Source organism: Eumetopias jubatus, unplaced genomic scaffold (genome assembly GCF_037043125.1).
Source record: "Eumetopias jubatus isolate StellerSeaLion01/CBP00866 unplaced genomic scaffold, mEumJub1_p1.0 scaffold_14, whole genome shotgun sequence".
Lineage (NCBI taxonomy): Eukaryota > Metazoa > Chordata > Mammalia > Carnivora > Otariidae > Eumetopias > Eumetopias jubatus.
The window spans coordinates 13,547,788-13,570,223 of record NW_028274820.1 but is presented as its reverse complement, the minus strand read 5'-3'; the positions used below and the strand labels follow the sequence as shown (position 1 = coordinate 13,570,223).

General features: G+C 36.9%; 1 protein-coding gene across 2 annotated transcripts in view; it reads left to right on the top strand.

Annotated features, from left to right (window-relative positions):
- Positions 1-22,436, top strand: part of CDK13 (cyclin dependent kinase 13) — a 123,741-nt gene that overhangs the window by 53,996 nt on the left and 47,309 nt on the right. For both annotated transcript variants that reach the window (XM_028108897.2, XM_028108898.2), the window contains exon 6: positions 21,471-21,660. In XM_028108897.2, the coding sequence (XP_027964698.1) occupies positions 21,471-21,660 (190 nt within the window). The remainder of the gene's footprint in view (positions 1-21,470; positions 21,661-22,436) is intronic.

The window sequence follows — 22,436 nt, the reverse complement described above, 5'->3', positions numbered from 1 at the left end:
ACTCATGATTAAGGTAAATAAAAGTTGCTTAAACATAACAAAGATACTTTTAAGGTGGTGACAATATGGCTGTGAGTAAAACATGTTGTAGGTAACATTTTTAAAAAGCAAGGCAAGTTTAGAAGATAAGATTTCTTTAAACATATTGAGAAGTTATAAATGATAAAGTTATAAATTAATCAGAAATTCCCAAAGAGCAGTTGATGTGCTAGTCTTCAGAAATGATAATTTTTACTATGTGAACTCCAGACAGTTCTCTTCGAGGTAGATAAAAAAAAAATTATGAAAACACCACTAAAAACATAAGAGTGAAGGGGTGCCTGGGTAGCTCAGTCGGCTCAGGTCTTGATCTCAGGGTCCTGAGTTCAAGCCTGGCCTTGGGCTCCACCCTGGACTGAAGCCTACTTAAAAAAAAAAGAAAATTAATTTAACAAATCTGAAAGATGAAGTAATGTTTTTATTTAGTAAAAAATAATAATAATAATAATGCTTACTGTGGGCCAGGCACTAATCCTAAGCAATTTACAAATATTAACTAATCCTCATAAAAAATCTGTGAGGAACAGAAGGAAATGAGATACAGGAAAAATCAGAACCACTCTCTGATACACACAATACCTGATATATGAAAAATAGTGACTAGAAATACTCCTTTTTAAGCAGATAGTCATTTCAGTTTGATTTTTAGTAGGATGGAAAATCTGTGATGTATCACAGTATATTTGTGGGGAAAGCATTAGAAACACAAATATTGAGGCCAGATACACATCTGTTTCCTCCCATTCCCAGTCGTGGTGGCATTAAATGGATTTCTCCTCTTTTTGCTTCTATTAGCTTTCACACGGTGGGAGCAAGTTTCCTAACCCAGCTCACTGTCACTGGTAGTGGCCTTGGAGGCCTGAAATGAGGAATGGAGAATCTCAGGTGACGAGCCAGGAGTGCTCAGGTTTTCAGAATTGGAAGCTTTGGGCCTCTTTTTTGATAGAAATCTCTCTGGATTTTAGGTATTTGGTGTCAGGCTGGCACAGTCATCAAACCTGTCTCTTCTGCCATTTCAGAAGTGATCTATATTTCTCTCTTGATTGCTACTGACTGCCACTCTCAGCCACAGCTTCATGTAATGTATAATGTATATGTATCCATTTTTTCTTTTCTTTCTACCACTAATACCAATGAGAAAGAGGAGGACAGATTTTTTCCTTCTCTGTCAATATCCACACCCCAACCCCTTACCCCCAGACACATTTTTCTCTCTTTGGCCTGTGGGAAATGTGAGTTACAAAAGTGACTTTTGGGTAAATAAAAATGCTGAAATAAAATTGGATACTTTTAGAAGTGATTACTTAAATATTTGTTGAGTACGTGTCATGTACCATGCATTGTTCTAGGTGCTAGGAAAAGGCAGTAGATTAGATAGATGGGGTTCCTATCTTATAGTGGTTACGTTCTAGTTGAGTAAGACTCTGGCTGTCTTGGATATTCTACCATAAGAACTGAGAATTGGGGTTAGGCTGGGGAGGATTTAAGGATATAGGGAAATGAAGAAGTTGTTTTTCTCTGTTCCAACTTGAACGGAATACAGAATCAAAGGAGAGTGGAGGAATGTCCCCCATCCACCCCCCAATGATACTATATGGCTTGGGATGCTGGTGTTAGGTTAATCACTTCCTCCTGTTAAAGCTAGAAATGTTTTCTGGCAATTACAGATTAAAGGCAAAGATGACCACAAGAAGAAATATTTTTTCTTTCTTTTTCTTTCTTTGCAGATTTCAGGCAGAAATGTTTTTGAATTTTACATAAATGTCTTGAAAATTTATACATTACGAATATTGAGTCTGTAGGATTCTTTTACTTGTTTTAAGTAAAGAACAATGCACTTCTTGTAGTCCTTAGTTTTACAGTCAGAACTGTTAAATCATGTCCATTAACGTTTCTTCCTTGATTATTTCTGACGTTGTCGTACGACTTATACTTTGTTTTTGATTGTATAATTGTATATTATATTATAAATGATTGTATAATTAATGCCTTTGGCCAGGAAACTCCTACCTCTTGATATTTGTCCTTCTGTCATACCTGTCTGCCCTAATCTTCAACCTTGATCACTTTTTTGATTCTAAACTTGCTTGAGAAAAATCACAGAACTGTAAGGGGGTTTTTTCTCCCCAGATTTATGGTTTGTGTTACCAGGACTTCAGGGCTCCTTAGCCAGTCCTTAGCTCCTTCTTCGATCCTACATAGCAAAGCTGATTCCTTCACGTTCCTAGGATCTTAGTTGCATGTTATCTCTTCTATATTTCATCCTTTTCCCTCTTCTTTGGCTCCTTTCTTTGAGCACTACACCTACTCAAATCTCTTCTGTCTTGAACAAAACAAAAAATCTTTCTCTGATTTGAGTCCACTTAGGACTCCATTACTTTGTCTTGTTACTTTCCTTTGTTGCCAGACTTTTGGAAAGAGTAATCAGCAATTGCTGTCTGTACTTCCTTACTTTTTCATTCATAAATTGGGTCTGAATTTTCCTAGCACATTATTAAGATAAGGTCACTAATGATCTCTTGCCAAACCAGTGGTATTTTTCAGTTTTTTCTTTATGTTGACTTTCTTCTTGAAAGTCTTCTTGACTTGTCTGAAAAATTCTAGTCAGATTTGCTTTTCTTCTTCTTCTCTGTGGCTTCATTGCCTTAATTGTTGGCCCTTTCTTTGCCTTATCCTTAAATGTTGTTGTTCCTCGGGGTTATGTCCCTGGTGGTCTTCTCTCTTATTCCCAGATACTCTTCATTGGCTAAGGTTGTTATCAACATTGGCTCTATGCCATTATCTTATAAAAATATTTCTTCACCTGAGCTCCAGATAGTTACAGGCTATTCACTAGGTATCTCCATATTGACATTTCAGAAGCGTTTCTCAAACTGAGCATACCTCTTGCGCCCATCAGCCTGCTTGCTCCTAGCCCTGATTTTAAGCCCAACTTAAAATGTTTCTTCTTGATTTCCTAATCAGGATACCAGCTGCATTTTAGGCCTATCAATTAAAGTATTGTAATATTATTTTATTTATTTAATGTCTGCAGTGCTACCTTATTGGGCTCTTGATGTCAGTAGCTCTTAATCATCTTTGTACTTCTAAACAATAAACTTCTGTTGACTGTTTTATTGAAAAATGTCTCAGAAAGATAAAATTCTAAAATGATTGATATCATATAAAGAGCTTACATAAAATATGTAATCTAAAAAATTTACATTTGGATTTACAAATGGAAACTTGTAGTTTCTTGTTCATATTCACCATTTCTATTCCTTGTGTTTGCTTCCAGGCATTACTGACTTATTAGCCTTGAACAGGCAGGATCTAGGTTAATACAGATGATTTCTAGAATGGATAATTGAAAGTAGATTGGTCTTTCACATTTTTTCTTGAATAGTTTTCCCTATTAGGAATAATCTCACTGTAAGAATTTTAAAACATTTTTATAAATTGTGCTAGATGTGATTTTTTTTTGAGAAAGAGCGCACGCGCTCGCATGCATACACAGGGGAGGGGAGGGGCAGAGGGAGAGGGAGAGAATCTTAAGCAGGCTCCACACCCAGTATGGAGTGGGGAATGGGCTGGATCTGTGGACCGTGAGATAATTGGTGCCCCACCAATTATTTTAAATAATACTTTATTTTACCTAAAATACCCCAAGGTGTAGGGGGGGGTGCCTTGGTGGCTCAGTCGGTTAAGCATGGACTCTTAATTTCAGCTCAGGTCATGATCTCAGGGTCATGGAATTGAGCCCCCTGTTGGGCTCTGCCCTCAGCGAGGACGTCAGTGTCTCTCTCTCCCCCGCCCCAACGCTCTCACCCTCCCCCTACTTGTAGGTACTCTCTCATTCTCTTTTAAATAAAAAAATAAATCTTAAAAAAAAAGATCCTCTCCCTCTGCCCCTCTCCCACCCCACACTGTCTAAAAACAAAATAAATAAAAATAAAATACCCCCAAGTACTATCATTTCAACATGTAATGAGTATTTTAAAATTATTGAAAGATTTTACGTGTTTTTGTACTAAGTCTTCAAAATCCACAGTGCATCTCGTTTCAGTGAGTCTCGCGACATTTCAGTCACAAGTGCCTTTGAATGGACAACATAGTTCTAGAATATAGCTTGAAACCGGCTTTACTTTGGGGTTGCTACTGTATTTGACATGTTTTGGTGTCTCCTACCTCCAGTTTACCCTGTTTCTTATATACCTCACTTCCTGTAACAGCCATGGGCTTTTTGGTTTTGAGGATCCACCTTTTTCCCTGTTCTCCGTTCCTGTAGCTGTAGATCAGACTCCACTCCAGCTCCTTAGGAGCATATCACTGGCCAGTTACAGTAAGGTTTTCCTGTCCATGAGATTGAGACTCATTCCTAAGATTTCATGCATGGAGTGGGGTCCTCTTACCTGTGAGGGGTACGCCTGAGAGCAAGAAGGAGCTGTTGCTGCACCAACCACCTTGTGACAGCATGGGTTCTGAGTACAGAGCTAGCTCTGAGAGGTAGAGAGGGGGAACCTAGACTTCAGCCATATGACTTTTGAGAGCTCTGTTTCACTGTGTACCTGAAACAAAGGTTGTTTAGAAGATTGATAAATTATCTTTTTTAAAGTTCAGATCAGTGTGCAATGGCTTGTAGGTGCAGATTAAGGAGGTCCATCTTAAAGTAGCCTGTGGTCTTAGAATGCCCTAGTAGCACAGGGTTGTTCTGGGATTGATGGCTTCCCAGGCCTCAAATTCTTGATGTCTTATAAAGGGTTGTTCCAGATCTTTTGGTGAGGCAGACATTTAAGGATTCAACCTAATTACAATGAAATTCAGTCCCCCCCAAATTATTTGTTCTCCTTATTGCATTGTATTGCTTTGCCTGTGAGTGTAGAGCTTATTGTGAGTAGCTTTTAATGAATTTAAAATCTCTTATATTTTAAGGACTTTTAACTATAAATTCTTTATTTTTTAATATTCTTTAGAAAATAAAGGTTTCTAATAAGTATAAAAGTAAAAATGATTTTATCCTAATCATTGAAATAATGTAAATATATATAAAGAAAAAAATTAATTTCCTGTTTTTTTCTTGCTACTTCCCAATCCAGGGTTAATAGCCTGTTACATATCCTTCAAGACCTTTGTGCTTAAAAATGGAAATAGAAATAATGGAAAAATATATTTAAATACATAAACTGAGAGAAAGAGAGACAGTCAAAGAGTCAGTGAAGCAGAGATACAGAGAATCCAATAGTTTTGATAGAGTCTAAGAGAGACTGATAGAGATACAGAGAAAGAGACAGGCACAGAAAAATCTCACAGACACAGGCAATCTAACAGACCCATTCACAGAATTACTTTGACTGTCTTAAAAATATACCCTTGTGTTCCACCTGTTCATATCCACCTTTTGAAGCTCTGGCAAATACGGATTTTTTTTTTACTCTCTCCATAGTTTTACCTTTTCCAGAACATCATTATAATTGGGAAACATACGGTATGTAGCCTTTTCAGATTGGCTACTTTCACTTAGTAATATACATTTAAGTTTGCTCCATGGATTTTCATGGTTTCATACCTCACTTCTTTTTAGTGCTAATTAATATTCCATTGTGTGGATGTACTGCATTTATTTATCCATTCATCCACTGAAGAACATATTGGTTGCTTCCACATTTTGGGTAATTATGAATAGAGCTGCTGTAAATATTCACATGCAGGTTTGTTTGAATATAAGTTTTCAGTTTCTTTGATTTAATACCAAGGAGCACCATTGCTGGATCATGTAGTAAGACTTATTTGGTTTTGTGAGAAAGTTTCAAATTGTCTTTATATTTTTTTTTTTTTTAGAGAGAGAGAAAAAAATTCATTAGGTAAAAGAAAAATAGATTCTACAAAACAAACAAACAAAAAAAAGGGCATTCTGTGTAATAATTACCACCCAAAAAAGAAGACTGGGAAATGACATCTCACAAGAACACCACTTGACAGTAATAATTAAGATCTGATTTAGTAGTCATAAACTCCTTTAGTGCTTGTCTGGGAAACTCTTTGATCTCCTTCGATTCTGAATGGTGCCTTTCCTGGATAGAGTCTTCTTGGCTGCAGATTTTTTCCCATTCTTTTTTTTTTAATTTATCTAAATTCAATTAACGTATTCATGTATTACTAGTTTCAGAGGTAGAATTTAGTGATTCATCAGTTGCATATAACACTCATTACATCAAGTGCCCTCCTTAATGCCCATCCCCCAGTTACCCCATTCCCCCCACCCACCTCCCCTCTAGCAACCCTTGTTTGTTTCCTTTTTTTTTTATTTTTTTATTTTTTAAAGATCCTATCCATTTATTTGACAGAGAGAGAGACAGCGAGAGAGAGGGAACACAAGCAGGGGGACTGGGAGAGGGAGAAGCGGCCTCCCGCAGAACAGGAGCCCGACGCGGGGCTCGATCCCAGGACCCTGGGACCATGACCCGAGCTGAAGGCAGACGCTCAATGACTGAGCCACCCAGGCACCCCCCTCATTTGTTTCCTATAGTTGAGAGTCTCATGGTTTGCCCCCGTCTCTGATTTCATCTTATTTTATTTTTCCCTCCCTTCCCCTATGATCCTCTGTTTTGTTTCTTAATTTCCATATTTGTCTGGAAAATAGTATGGAGATTCCTCCAAAAGTGAAAAATTGATCCACGCTGCAAGCCAGCAACTGCACGACTAGTTATTTACCCAAAGGATACAAACGTAGTGATCCAAAGGGGCACCTGCACCCCAGTGTTAAGAGCAGCATTGTCCACACTAGCCAAACTATGGAGAAGAGCCCAAATGTCCACCGACAGATGAATGGATAAAGAAGATGTGGCATGCATATATACATATGGATTATGGAATGTTCCTCAACCATCAAAAAAATGAAATCTTACCATTTGCGATCAGAGTTTTCTTCCCATTCAGTACGTTGAATAGATCATGCCACTCCCTTCTGGCCTGCCAAGTGCCTGTGAAAAGATCTGCTCCTTCCATCCTCGTGTTCATTGCATCAAGCATTTTCCATCTCAGTTATTGTAGTTTTATTTCTGACTGATTTTTTTTAAACTCTTATCTTTGTGGTAAGGGCTTCCCCGAAGTCCTCCATTCTTTTCTTCATCCCAGCGAGTATCCTTAAGATTGTTGCTTTAAATTCTCCATCAGGCATGTTACCTCTATCTGTCTTGCTTAGTTCTCTGGCCATGACTTTGTCTTGTTCTTTCGTTTGGGTTGAATTCCTCGGTCTTGGCATTTTGTCTAAGTCTCTGCCTTCTTCTGGGTGCAAGAAAAGCCCGTTTGTTTCCCACTTTGGAGAGAAATGAGTTTAGGAGCAGAGGGTAGGTAGTGCCCGGCGTCTGGCACCTGAGCGAGCATCTCTGTGTGTGCTGCGTGCCCTCTGCCACTGTGGTCTGGCTGCTCTAGCCTTCAGGCTGGTCATCTGCAGACGCTCCCCTGGCCCGCTCTGGACAGTGTGTGGTCCCTGGCTGAAATGTGGCAAGTTTGCACTAGGTGTGCTCTGCTGTGCTTGTGAAATGGGACCTGACGCAACTTGCACTAGAACTGCAGCTCTGCAGAACTCTCTAGTCAGGGGACGCGGGATGTGCAGGGCAGTTCGTGCTGCTCTTCTGGGCAAGGGGCCGGCCACGCTGGGACTGAGGCAAGCTTGACTGAGACGGGCAGCTCCACCAGAGCGCAGGGGTGTGGGACTTGGCATCCTCCAGTTAGGCGGCCCGTGTCCTTGCTGTGCTGCTCACTGCCTCAGGTGACTCTGTGGCAGGGGAGGAAAGTGGCATTGGCCACCTCCTTTGTCCCCGGAGAGCAGTCTGTCTCTCCGGAAAGCTCTCTGAGAAGAACAAAGCATCTCCCCCAGATGTGTCCCAGGCCTTTTCCAGATCGCAGTGCCCTGTGGGTTCTATCCTAGCCAAGCCCGCTGACTTTTCAAACTCCAGGCTTTCAGGAGGTGACATGGGCGGGGGCGTGCGCTGGTCTGCTGGGGGGAGGGTCTCACTGTGCTGGGACTGAGGGCAGCTTGACCTGGAAAGACAGTCGCACCAAAGTGCAGGGAAGTGGGGTTTGGTGGAAGCAAGTGAGGCAACCTGTCTTGTCTCAGTGCTGCCTCCTGCTGGTGAATCTGTGTTTCTGCTGAAGGGTGGGGAGAGAAGTGGCCACAGTGGTCTCCTGTGTGTCCAGTGAGGCCTCTCCAGGAATACCTTTCTGTGACTCCTTGAGGACAGGAAGGGAAGATCCTCTCCCGCCCGTGTGCTACAGAACTCTTCAGATGGCTGTTCCCATGCCCTCTGCCCCCCGGGTGTTTGCCTGCCTTCTCCCGGGGAGAGGGGCCAAGCCCTCAGGGCTCTAGGACGGCCAAGCCCACCAACCTTTCAGACTCCAGGCTTGAAGCTGCGCTGGCTGAAAGAACTCACAGAACTCAGCCCCTCTCTTTTTCCCAGCAAATGGCTTTGGGGAAGTATTCTTCTTGTGGGTTCTGCTGTGCGCTCATCTATCTCTCTTGCTCACTTTCTGTCTCTGTCTCTGTGTGTATGTGTCTCTCAATTTCTCGACCAAGGCTCCCCCTCCTCCACAGCAGTCATGATCCCTTTCTCCCCCAAACCATGCCTCCGCCCTTTGTACCCTCTTCGATGAGGCTTCTTCTCTCCCTTTAGTTGTAGAGAGTTTGTTCTGTCATTCTTCAGGCCTATTTCTGGGGTACTTAGGATGATTTGATAGTTACCTCATTGTGTTCCATGGGCAAAACCAGCCTAGGGTCCTCCTACTCCGCTGCTATTTTAGCTCCTCCTCAAACTATCTTCAGAAGTTAGCTATGTCATTTTGCGTTTCCACCAGTAATGAGTGAGATTCTCTTGTTCCATATCCTCACCAGCATTTGCTGTTGTCAGTGTTTTGGATTTTTGCCCTTATAATAGATAGGTATGTACCCCATTGTTGTTTCAATTTGCCATTCTTTAATGAGATATGATGTTGAGAATCTTTTCATACACTTATGTGTCAGCTATGTGTGGATTTTTTCTTTTTCTTGATGAGGTATCTGTTCACATCTTTTGCTTATTTTTTAATTGGGCTGTTTGTTTTCTTATTGTTGAGTTTAACGACTTTTTGGTACACGTTGTATACCAGTCCTTTATCAGATGTGCCTCTCCCTATGAACTGTAGAATCAGTTTGTCAGTATTTGTAAAATAACTTGCTAGGATTTAATTGGGATTGCAATAAATGCATAGATGTGGCTGGGAAGAAATGACATCTTGACGATCTTGTGTCTTCTGTGCATGTACATGGAATAACTCCATTAATTTAGATTTTTGCTTCTTTCATTGAGGTTTGTAGTTTTTCTTACGTAGATCGTGTACATATTTTATTAGATTTATAACATAAGTATTTAATTATTTTTGTTCCTAATGTGAATCATACAATGTTTTTTAATTGGAAATTCCAGTTGTTCATTGCTGGTATATAAGAAAGCAGCTAACTTTGTACATCAATTTTATATCTTGCAGCCTTGTTATAATTGCATATTATTTCCAGGACTTTTTTTTGGTGACTCTTGGGGATTTTCTACATAGACAATCATGTAATTTGTGAACAAAGACATTTTATTTTTTCCTTTCTAATAGCGTACACCTTTTATTTCCTTTTCTTGTCTCACTGCATTAGCTAGGTCTTACAATATGACAGTGAATAGAAGTGGTGAGAGGGGCTATCCTTGGCTTGTTCTTTATTGATGGGAGATCTCTCACCATTAAGTATGATGTTAGCTGTAGGTTTTGTAGATATTCTTTCATAGAAGAAGTTCTCTTTTTGGTTTGCTGCGTTTTGGTTCTTTTAAATCATGAATGAGTGCTGTATTTGGTCAGATGTTATTCCTGCCTCTGTTGCTATGATCATATGATTTTTCTTTGTTAGCCTTGATGTCATAGTTACATTAATTGCTTTTTGAATGATGAACCTGGCTTACATACCTGAGCTAAATCCCACTTGGTCATGGTATATATATTTTTTCATACGTTGTTGAATTTGACTTGCTTAAAGTTGGTGAGGATTTTTTTTTTTTAAGACTTTATTTAGGGGCGCCTGGGTGGCTCAGTCGTTAAGCGTCTGCCTTTGGCTCAGGTCATGATTCCAGGTCCTGGGATAGAGCCCCGCATTGGGCTCCCCGCTCGGCTGGAAGCCTGCTTCTGAACCCTCTCCCACTCCCACTGCTTGTATTCCCTCTCTTGCTGTGTCTCTCTCTCTGTCAAATAAATAAATAAAATCTTTAAAAAAAAATAAAGACTTTATTTGAGAGAGAGAGAGATTGAGAAAACGATTGGGGGGAGGGGCAGAGGGAGAAGCAGACTTGCCATGGAGCAGGGAGCCCAACATGGGACTTGATCCCAGGACCCTGGGATCATGACCTGAACCGAAGGCAGACTCTCAACCAACTGAGCCACCCAGGCACCCTGGTGAGGATTTTTACATCTGTGTTCATGAGAGATCTTGGTCTGTGGTTTTTCTTTTCTGTGGTGACTTTGGTTTTGGTATTAAAGTAATGCTGGTCTTATAAAATGAGTTAGGAAGTAGTCTGTCTCTATATTTTCTGGAAGATATTGTAGAGAATTGATATAATTTCTTTCTTAAATTGTTGGTAAAATTCAGTAAACCCATCTGGGCCTGGTGCTTTTGGTCTTGGAAGGTTATTAATTATTGATTCATTTTCTTTAATAGACATAGGCCCCTTTAAGGATGCCTGGCTGACCCAGCTGGTAGAGCATGCAACTCTTTTTTTTTTTTTTTTTTAAAGATTTTATTTATTTGAGAGAAAGAGACAGCAGACTGAGAGAGGCAGCGAGCATGGGAGGGGGCAGGGGGGAAGGGGAAGGGGAGGGGCAAAGGGAAAGGGAGAAGCATGCTCCCTGCTGAGTAGGGAGCCTGACTCGAGGCTTGATCCCAGGACCCTGGGATCATCATCTGAGCCGAAGGCAGATGCTTAACCGACTGAGCCACTCAGGCACCTCAGAGTGTGCAGCCCTTGATCTCAGGGTTGTGGGTTCAAGCCCCCCACTGGGTGTAGAGATTACTTAAAATCTTAAAAAAAAAAAAAGATACAGGCCTATTTAGATTATCTATTTTTCCTTGTGTGACTTTTGGTACATTGTGTCTTTCAAGATACTCGTCCATTTCATCTACATTATCAAATTTGTGGGCACAGAGTTGTTCATCTGTTCCTTTATTATTCTTCAGATGTTTCTGAGAGAAATAGTAATGTCTTCTCTTTCATTTCTGATATTAGTAATTTGCTCCTTTTCTCTTTTCTTTCCCAAGTTAACCTGGCTAGAGATTTTACTAATTTTATTTCACCCTTTCAGAGAATCAACTTCTAATTTTTATTATTTCTTTTTTTGCTTACTTTGACTTTAATTTGCCCTTTTTACTGAGGTGAATGCTTAGGTTACTGATTTTATATCTTTTCTAATATATGCATTCAGTGCTATAATTTCTCTCTCAGCAGTATCTTTGCTTTCTGAGGAGAAATTTGATACTATTCTTTACTAGCTTTGCTACTTTATAGGTAAGGTTTTTTTTTTTTTCCTTTGGCTTCCATCAAGATTTTTCTCTTTTTTTCTTTGATTCTCAGTAGTTTAAATGTGATATACCTAGATACAGATGTTTTTATATTTGTTTTCCCGGATATTTTTTGAGTTTCCTGGACCTGTGGTTTGAAGTTACCATTAATTTGGGAAAACTTCAGTCATTATTACTTCAGATATTTTTTGTTTTCCTTTCTTTTTTCTATTTCTGGTATTCTCTTTACATGTGTGTTAACACCTTTTGTAATTGTCCCACTTTTTTAGGGCATTTTGTATTTTTCATTCTTTAGTTTTCTTTGCATTTCAGTTTTGGAAGTTTCTTTTGACATCTTCAGCCTCAGAGATTCTTTGCTCTGCCATGTCTCATGTACTGATTAGCCCAGAAAAGGCATTCTCTCTTTTTGTTACCGTGTTTTTGATTTCTGGTATTTCCTGTTGATTCTCTTAGAATTTCTATTTCTTTGCTTATAGTATCCATTTGTTCTTACATGTTGTCTACTTTTCCCATTAGAGCCCTTAGAATATTAATAATAGATTTCAAAATTCCTGGTGTGAAAAAAATAAAATAAAATAAAATTCCTGGTATGCTAATTCCAGTTTCTCTGCTGTATCTGAATCTGACTCTGATGCTTACATTTTCTCTTCAGGCTGTGTTATAGAATATCTTGTAATTTTTGGTTGAAAGCCAGACACAGTGTATTGGATAGAAGGAACTAAGGTTAAATTGGCTTTTCGTGTTAGGTTTTGTGTTTATCTGCCTAGTGGTTAGGCTGTGCTTTTTATTAGAAGCTCTGGAGGAGGCTAAGATCTCCGCTGTTGTCTTTTGGGTTCCCTGGAGATTTCTTAGAATGTCTGGGATGTGTCATTCTTTTAGTTGTATTCTTTTGTTATTATACACGAGTCCTATTTATATGGTGGTAAGTTATGGAGAAAGTATTTTATACTCCTATGATTTGGTCTGTTTTTTTAGTTAGCCTATAGCATTCAGCTGTGTCCTTCAGAAGTGTTTCTCAGTTTTCTTGCTTTTTTCCCCCTTAAGTAAGACAGGAATACTAAAGAATGCTGCAGTTGAGTATTTCCTTCCTCTGAGTCAAAGGCTAGAATGTTCTGGAGTTGGATTTTTTTTTTCTCTGTCAGATCACAAAGACTTGTGGAACCCCATTTGTTTAGTCTCTGGTAATAAAATTTCTCTTGAGATCAGGCTGTGTTAAGAACAGAATGCTCTGACTGTATTTCATCATGACTGTTTTCCCCCTCCCCTTGCTGGAAGCACAGTGTGATTTTTCTTGTCATCATCAGTGTGATAACCTGGTAGGTTTCCTGGTGGTAAAACTTGCAGAAGTATGGGAGCCTATCTAAGGCTGGATCTGCTGGAGTTTTTAACTGTCAAACTTGTTCACACAGAGTTCCCAGCAATTTGTCAGTTATGGTTTGGGCTTTCCTACCTTGGTAAGAGTTCCTATGGAGATTTCTGTTCCTGGGTTTCTGCTTTTATGAGTTGTGACTCTCTGTATTCACCTGTCTCACTCACTAATTTGGGGGGCAGTGGTTTGCTCTGTAACATCAGTTCTCTGTGGATCTAAGAAGAGTTGTTGATTTTCTGTTTATTCTTCTATGTTCTTGTCGTGATGATGGGTATAGTAACTTTCAAATTCCCTACATGTCAGACCAGAATCAGGAAGTTCTGGTGCTAATTGGTTTTTTTTACTCTGTATTTTACTTTTCTTATTAAAGAATACACTGTATCTCTAGGTGATAAAATTTTTTAACATAGCTGCATAATGTGCCGCAGTATGGATATACAGATTTATCCAACCATTTCTTTATGAGCATTCAATTTTTCCCATTGTTTCTTCCATTACAAACAGTACTGCTGGATATGGCCTTATACATGTATACTTGCATACTGGTGCTATTATTTCTTTTGGTTTATTCCCAAATGTGGGAGAGCTAAGTCAACAGACATTTGCATTTTTAATTAATAGGTTATCAGGTTATTTTGCCAAAAAGTTGTAGTAGTATATGAGTTTCATTTGGAAATCACTGGATATTGTCAATCTGATAGGTGAAAGTACTTTACTGATTACTAGTGAGGTATGGAGCATCTTATATATGTTTATCATTTTGATTTCCCATGTGCATTCTTTGTGACATTGCCATTTCTTTCAGTTGGGTGTTTGTTTTTTCCTTACCAAATTGTATATTAGACATAGTTGTTAGTATATTTAAAAATCACTGTTTGTGTTCCTCGTAGAAAAGTCAGAAAATGGCAGCCTAAGAGGAACATAAAAATCACCCATCTGCTCACACAGAGATAAACTGCTCTTGGAATTTTGATATTGGACATTTTTCTAACTCTATATATGTATATAAAAGTTCCTACTATGAAAGTTTACTTGGCATGCTATATTATAAAAAATATTATTACATATGATTTTACTAATGTTTAAATACAATGTAAGGAAAAATAACATGCAATAGAAAAAACTTTTTAAAAATGCAGGTGTGAGATGCCTGAATGACTCAGTTGGTAGAGTTTGCAACTCCTGAACTTGGGATTGTGGGTTTCGGTCCCACGTTAGGTGTAGAGCTTACTTAAAAATAAAATTTTTAAAAATAAATAAATAAAAATCAAAATGTGGGTTGTGACCTACTAAATTGATTTCATGACACAGTTTGAAACAATTGGAAACATTGGCTTTGAAACATTGCCTAAAACTGTATAAATATATAACCTTGATAAAAATTAAACCAAAGTTAAAATATGGGAACAATATAGCTCTTAATTCAGGATAATTTGAAAGCCTACTAAAATTTTTATTTATTCATTTTTGTTTCAGACATTTAAAACAATATTATTGAAATACTCAAACATACTTAAAAATAAAGAAAATGGGATGATGAACCCCAGTGTCGCTATTTCTCACGTTTATCTGTCACCACATTTTGCTAATCTTACTTCATTTATCTCTCCCTACTTGTTTTTATTTTCCTTGACCATTTTTAAGTGAATCCCAGGCATCATATTGTAAACATAAATACTTGATTAATCGTCTGTCTATAATAGATAATGAAATTGTGGTTATGTTAAAAAAGAAAGAGGCTTATACCTAACAAAATAGATAATAATTTTATAGTATTATCTAACAGTGTTTACATTTACCCAGTAATCTTAGAAACATTTTTTACAGGAGCTTTGTTTGAATCTGGATGAAAACAAGATCTATATTGTATGTGGTTAATTATCATTTTAGGTCTCCTAGAATCTGTAGTATCTTCTCTTGCTTTTTAGAAATTTCATTCCACTTATTTACTGAACAATAGGCCACAATTTGGATTTAGCTAAAGGCTTCCTTTTGGTGTCTTTAGCTTGTTCTTCTAACTTGCGTATTTCCTATAAATGGTAATTAGATCTATAAGCTTCTTCAGATATAATCCAATTCTTTGGCAGTTATACTTCAAAGATGATGCTGGAAGCTATTATCTCTTATGGTTTCTATGGGCAGGGATTTGAGAGCATCTTGGCTGGGCAGTTTTGATTCAGGTTCTCTCATGAGGTTGCTATGAGATGTTGATTAGGGCTGTAGTCACAAGAAGCCTTGACCAGAGTCAGAGAATCAACTTCCCTCACATGGCTGGCAAGTTGTAATTCCATTATTGGTGGGAGGTCTCAGTTCTTCACATGGGCCTTTCAACAGAGTTGCTTGACTATCCTGACAGCTTGGTGGCTGGCTTTTCCCAGGGCATATTATCCAAGAAAGTAAAATGGAACCTGCCATGGTTATGTGACCTTGCCTTGGTAGCCAGTGACATTATCACTTCTGCAATGCTTTGTTGGTCACACAGACTGTCCTTGAATCACTGTGGGAGGGCATAGATACTGGGAGATAAGAAGCATTGGGGGCCATCTTGGTGGCTGGCTACTGTAGATGATTTTTTTTTTTAAAGAAACTCATTTATTTTTTTATTTTAAGTAGGCTCCGCATGCAACGTGGGCTTGGACTCACGACCCTGAGATCAAGAGTTGCACGTTCTACTGACTAAGCTAGCCAGGTGCCCCTGCCATAGATGATTTTAATTTAAAAAAACAGGATTTATCTCCCTCTCACCCTCCCCCCTCTCATGTGCTCTCTCTCTCTCTCTCATTCTCTTTCAAATAAATAAATCTTTAAAAAAAACAAAAAATAAAAAAACAGGATTTATATTTCTTTGATCTTATACTTGTCTGTCTTTTATACGAAAAATCTTAATTCCCAAGATATTAACATAGTCCTACAATATACATATAATAATTTTAAGATAACAATACTAATATTAATTACTAAGAAGACTACTGAAAAAAGTTTTAGATTTCTTAGTGTTTCTTTTTTTTTCTTTTTAGGTTTTCTCTCTTTTTTTTTTGAGATTTTATTTATTTGAGAGAGAGAATGAGAGATACAGAGCATGAGAGGGAAGAGGGTCAGAGGGAGAAGCAGACTCCCCGCTGAGCAGGGAGCCTGATGCGAGACTTGATCCTGGGACTCCAGGATCATGACCTGAGCCGAAGGCAGTCGCTTAACCAACTGAGCCGTGTTTGTTTTTGTTCTTAGAATATACCCCACTGGGGATAGTTAGTCAAAATACTATGGTATAGGGACGCCTGGGTGGCTCAGTCATTAGGCATCTGCCTTCGGCTCAGGTCATGATCTCAGGGTCCTGGGATTGAGCCCCACATCGGGGTTCCACAGGAAGCCTGCTTCTCCCTCTCCCACTCCCCTGCTTCTGTTCCCTCTCTTGCTGTGTGTCTCTCTCTGTCAAATAAATAAAAAAATCTTAAAAAATACTATAATATTTTTTGCAGCCAGTTTGATACATATGCAGCCAGTTTGATACACATTTAGGTTCATCTGTTTCCAATTTTTAGGCATTACTTTTTTACCCTTTCAGTTTAATGATGTGTATTAATCATGTAAAACATTACATGATTCCAAACTCAAAACTTTAAAATAGGCCACATTCAGAATAGTCTCACTTCCATTTCTCTTGTTCTTGTTCTCTCCCTTACCTATGAGCAACTGGGTTTTATTTTTAAAATGTTCAGTTCATCATTTTAGTTTCTTTTCTACATATTCACCCTCCCTCTGTATATAAAAGGAGCATAACAGTAAATGCTGTACTGTGCCTGGTTCTTCACATTTAATCATGTATCCTGAAGATTACTCCATATCAGTAGAGATTGTCATCATCCCTTTTTATGAAGCTCTACAGTACTCTACTGTGTGGATGTGCCACAGTTTAGTCAGTCTCCTACTGATAGACATTTGCTTTTCAGTATTTTGCTGTTAGAAGTAATGCTGGGGGTGCCTGGGTGGCTCAGTTGGTTAAGTGTCTGCCTTTGGCTTAGGTCATGATCTTTGGGTCCTGGGATCGAGCCCTGACTCACGCTCCCTGCTCAGCAGGGAGTCTGCTTCTCCCCCTCCCCATGCTGGTGCTTTCTCTCTCTTTCTCAGATAAATAAATAAAATCTTAAAAAAAAAAAAATGCTGCATTGAACAGCTCTGTGCCTACATCATTTTCTGTTTTTGTCAGTGAATTTTGGGACAGGTTCCTAGAATTGGGCTTCTTAAGTCAAAGGGAAATGCTAAATGTGATTAAACTAGGTATTGCCAAATTCCTAGCAGTGTATGAGAGTGTTTCTCACAGCTTCTCCAGTAGAGTCTGGTGTCATTCTTTTGGATTATTGTCAGTTTGTTATTGTGGTGAAGTTTCAGTTTGAAAAATAAATTTTTCTTATGAGCAACGTTAAACAACTTTGCATTGATTTAATGGGAATTTGCTGTCTCCCTCCTCCACCGCCCCGCCCCGCTCCGCAGTGAGTTAATCTGTCTTCTTTTCCCCACTTTTCTGTAAGGTTGTTAATCCTTTTCTTTCCAACTTAGAGGGACTTTTTATGATGGATATTAATTAGTTATCTGGAATATAAGTTGTAAAGGAATATTTGCCAGTTTGCTTTACTCTTCTAAATTTGTTTGTAGTGTTTTTAGCCATGCAGTAGATTTTTATTTTTTACATAGTCACATTATCAAAGTGTTTTCCTCTTATTTCTTCTTGATTTGATTCCTAGTTAGGACAGTTTTCCTCACTCTGAGGTTATGAAGAAATTCATGTTTTTTAAAAAATGTTTTCATGATTTTATTTTTTATATTTAGCAGTGGTTCATGTGCTTTTTTATGCTGGTATATGTTGTGAGGAACAGATGGGTTTTATGTTTCTATCTGCCTATTCAGTTGCTCAAATATTGCTAATTAATAAGTCCATCTTTTGTCCCATTGAATTGATACACCATCTTTATCATATATTAAAGTTCTATACATGCTTGGGTATATTTCTGGATATATTTCATGTTCACTTAGCAGTATTACACTTTTTAGTTATAGACCTTAATTAATATCTGGTAGAGCCTCATGCCCAGGTCCCCTTTTCTCTTTTAGGTGTTTTCATTGCTGTTCTTATTTACTTATTTTTCTATGTGGATATAACATCAACTTTATGTTTAATTGTAGGGAAAAAACCCTGTATTTTTAAAAATTGTGGGGGTGCCTGGGTGACTTAGTTGGTTAAGCATCTGACTCTTGGTTTCAGCTCAGGTTATAATCTTGGGGTTGTGAGACTGAGCGAGCCCTACATGAGGCTCCATATTCAGGGCAGAGTCTGCCTAAGACTCTCTCTCCCTCTTTCTCTACCTGTCCCCCTGCTTGAGTTCTCTCTCTCACTCTCTCTGAATAAATAGATAAAATCTTTAATAAATAAATAAATAAAAATTGAGCTTGTGCTTAATTTAGAAATTATTTAGGGGAAAATTGACATCTTTATCATGTTGAGTCTTCCTATCTAAGAATGTATGCATTTTTTTGTGTGTAGTTTTCTGTCTTATAAGAGTATCTTATTAGTTTATCTTTGAAGGACTTGGTACATTTCTTAAGTTAAAAGAATTAATCTCTTATTAGATATGGAGTCTTCCCTTTTGTCTTTTAACTGGTAGTTATGTTAATGACTAGTGTATATTTTATTTCTGCTATTTTTCTAAGCTGTTTTTAATGATTTTTTCATTGACTGTTTATGTCTTTTTCAGGGACCAAAAGATCATGTTACCTGTATAGAGAGATAATTTTAGCTCTCCTGTTTCAATTCTTACACCTCTGATTCAGTTCTAATAGAAATAGAATACAAGCCATTCTATTTTAATTTAAAATAATCTCTTAGCCTCATTAAAAAAAAGTCAGTTAATTTAAGTATTTTTATTTAACCCAATGTATCTATCTCATAGATCATTATAATCAGTGTAACAAATTGAGATACTTTATATTCTTTTTGTTGTTGCTGTAGTAAGTCTTTGAAATCTAGTGTATGCTTTCCACTTGCAGCACATTGATCTAGCCACATTTCAAGTATTCAGTAGCCCCATGTGGCTTGTGGCAACTGTATTGCTTTGCGCAAACTCTAACTACTTTCTCCATTATTTAATGACACCAAAGATAGATCTATCAAGTATCTATTATTTTATAATCTACTTACTTTAACTCAACATCAGTAATATATTTCCACATTGGTATTATACCTCTACAATAATTTTCAAAGTGCATGGTATGATGTACATGTACCATAATAACCAGTTTTTTTGTTTTTTCTTTGCTTATTGTTTTGCTTTTAAATATTTAATACTACATTGCTTTTAGTGAACATGCTTATAGCTAAATCTTTGCAATCTTTATTTCCTTATGCTAAATATCTATTAATGCACTTGCTATGTAAAAGGATATGTAATTTTTAAAGCTTTGGTGTATATTGCCTAATTATATTTTATAAATCTTCTAATTTATTAGCACTATATAACATTATCTGTTTACCTCACAGTATTGTATATTTTGGTTAATAGTGAGATAAACACATTTTCATGTATTTTGGACAAAAATATCTTTTGCATATTGACAGTTCATTTTATTTCTCATTTTCTCTTATGGGATTGGTCTTCTTTTGTACTGATTTTTAAGACTTCATTTTATATTATGGATATGGAGCCATTTTGTAGCAGATGTGTTTCTCCAGTTTGTCATTTACTTTTTCCTCTCTTCCATATTGTTTACTTATGTATGTGATTCTAAATTTTTATTCAGTAAAATCTGTTGGTTTTTCATGGGGTTTTATTTTGTCTTTGGTATAACTCCCCATCTTCCTATGGTGTTACACATACGTCCCGTTACCAATTTTGCCTCTTTTTTTCCTTCACTGGTGGTTGCTTTCTTAATTATTAGGTGTATATTTAGGCTCTGTTTTCTGGTGTATATTATGTTACACTTTTATGTCTGTCCCTACAGGTCATATTAATCTCTGGTAGATTAATTTTCAGAAGCATTTTAGCTGGTACTTCGGTTCTTGTTTTCTTTAAGGTGAACTTTAGAATTATTTTGTGAAGATAAGTATCCTCTCAGCAAAAGAAAATAGAAACAAATCCTTGGTTCCTTTATTGAAATTGCTTTAAAATACAGAATTTTACAGTTCAGTATTTAATGAATTTGTATAGTTCTTGTTAAAGTTTATTCCTAGTCCTTTGTCATAATTTTTTTTCCTTATGTGGAGTTATTTAAATTTTATTTTCTAAGGAGTTGTTACTTGCATTTATGAAGTCTTTTGCTTTTTATATATGATTTTCTCTAACCCAGGTGCTCTCTTTTTATTCTGTTGGATTTTCAAGGAAAATAGTCGTCTTTATTAATAATTTATTTTTCTCTATTTTAGTGTTTATATGTTGTCTTTAATTTTACCTACTAACTTCCAAAAAATAATAACTTTACTTAGTAACTCTAGAGCAGTTACTAGTAATGAATGTTTTTGTCACGTTTTACTGTTCAATAAGACTTGGTTGTTGATTTGAGGTACCATTATAAATTAAAAGAAAAACTTTTATTTGAATTACAGTTAGTTAACATACAAGATAATATTAGTTTCAGGTGTGCAGTTTAGTGATTCAACACTTAACATACCACACCCAGTGCTCATCACAAGTGCACTCTTTAATCCTCAACTTTCAAGAATCATTCTACGTTTACTATTAGTGAGATCTTTGTTTTTAATTAAGAACTGTTTGTTAGCTTTCTTCAGATGACTTTTTTGGCATATTAATAGCTTTTTTCTTTGATATATTGAATTTTGTTAGTTTTTCCATTCTTGAATTGATAAAGTTAGTCTGGAATATTTTTAGATACAGCTTTGGTTTCAGTTTGTATGAACTTCAGTTAGGATTTTTGAATCTCTTACAAGTACAGTTGTTGTGTATGTGCTATTTTAGGTTTTGTTAGCAAGATTAAGCTGGTTTTATAAAATAAAGTTGCAGTTTGTATGCTTTGAAATGCTCTGGAGCTGTATAAACAGAATTAAATTATATGTTTATTGAAGGCTTAATATCATCTAAAGTCCCAACTGGGCCCAGACTCTTTTCTTATTAAACACAATTCTTTTAACACTTTTAAATTTTCTTTGATGAACTATACTGATTTTATTCAGCTTCTGCTGAGAGACAGTTTGTTCAATATATAAAACAGTTAAGAATTTATTTTACATTAATCACACCCAGAAACTATGCACTGTAGGGTTGATTTGATATCTTAACAGTTTTCTTCAAAAGAAGAAAACGGAGTTAGATGTTTCCTTGCGATGCATTTATTGATATTAAATTCAGGGAGAAAGATGAACGTTATTGAAGTGACAAAGTAGGGCTTCTTTTCAAGGAATAATTTTCTCAGTAGCATTTATTTTTTTTAAATTTTGAACCTATAGAAAAGTTGTAAGGATAAAACATTTTAATGAATTATTCTTGTTCTTAGGTGCATTTTATCTGGTGTTTGAATATATGGACCATGATCTGATGGGACTACTGGAATCAGGCTTGGTTCATTTTAATGAAAATCACATAAAGTCATTTATGAGACAGCTCATGGAAGGTCTGGATTATTGTCATAAGAAGAACTTTTTGCATAGAGATATTAAATGTTCAAATATTCTTCTAAATAATAGGTATGATGTGAGTTTGATATATGTATTTAAAATGAGTGTTATATAATGTATACCTTGATTCTGTTAAAAAGACTTAAAATTTATTTTATTGCTCAAACTGTTTTAACAAATAATCAGCAATATTACTGCTTGAGGTGTATCTGAACTTGTGTTAAATATACTTTAATTAATTTCCAATAATAGTTTTTAATGTACATAAAATAATACTTCGTTGATTTTCTCATTTGATATTCTTCCAAATAATGTGAATGAATATTCTAGTAATTAATAATATGATTTCAGCTTTAGGTTAGGAATAGATCTAAGAATTTTTTTTTATATAGAAAATTTTTTACACCAGTATCACAGTTTTAAAGTGAACTTTTTTGAAGTGTGTATACACACACATAAATAAGCAGATTTTTTTTTTTTTTTTAAAGAGAAAGTGCAAGTGGAGGGTGGGGGGACAGAGGGAGAGAGGGGGAGAGAGAATTTTTATTAGTCTCCACACCCAGCGCAGAGCCTGACAGGGGGCTCGATCTCATGACCCTGAGATCATGACCTGAGCCAAAATCAAGAGTTGGACACTTGACTGAGCCACCCAGGTGCCCCTACATAAATGGGTATTTAAAGTGTGTGTTAAAAACATTTTACTGACAGCATAACCTGAGCTCTGATAATTCTTTTATAATTGGTATTACTTGTTAGTTTAAGTGAGGCATGCCTAGTCCTGATTTTAGTAGGTGAAAGGGTTCTATGTACCTAGCCCCTCTAAGAACTGGAAAATTAAACATAAA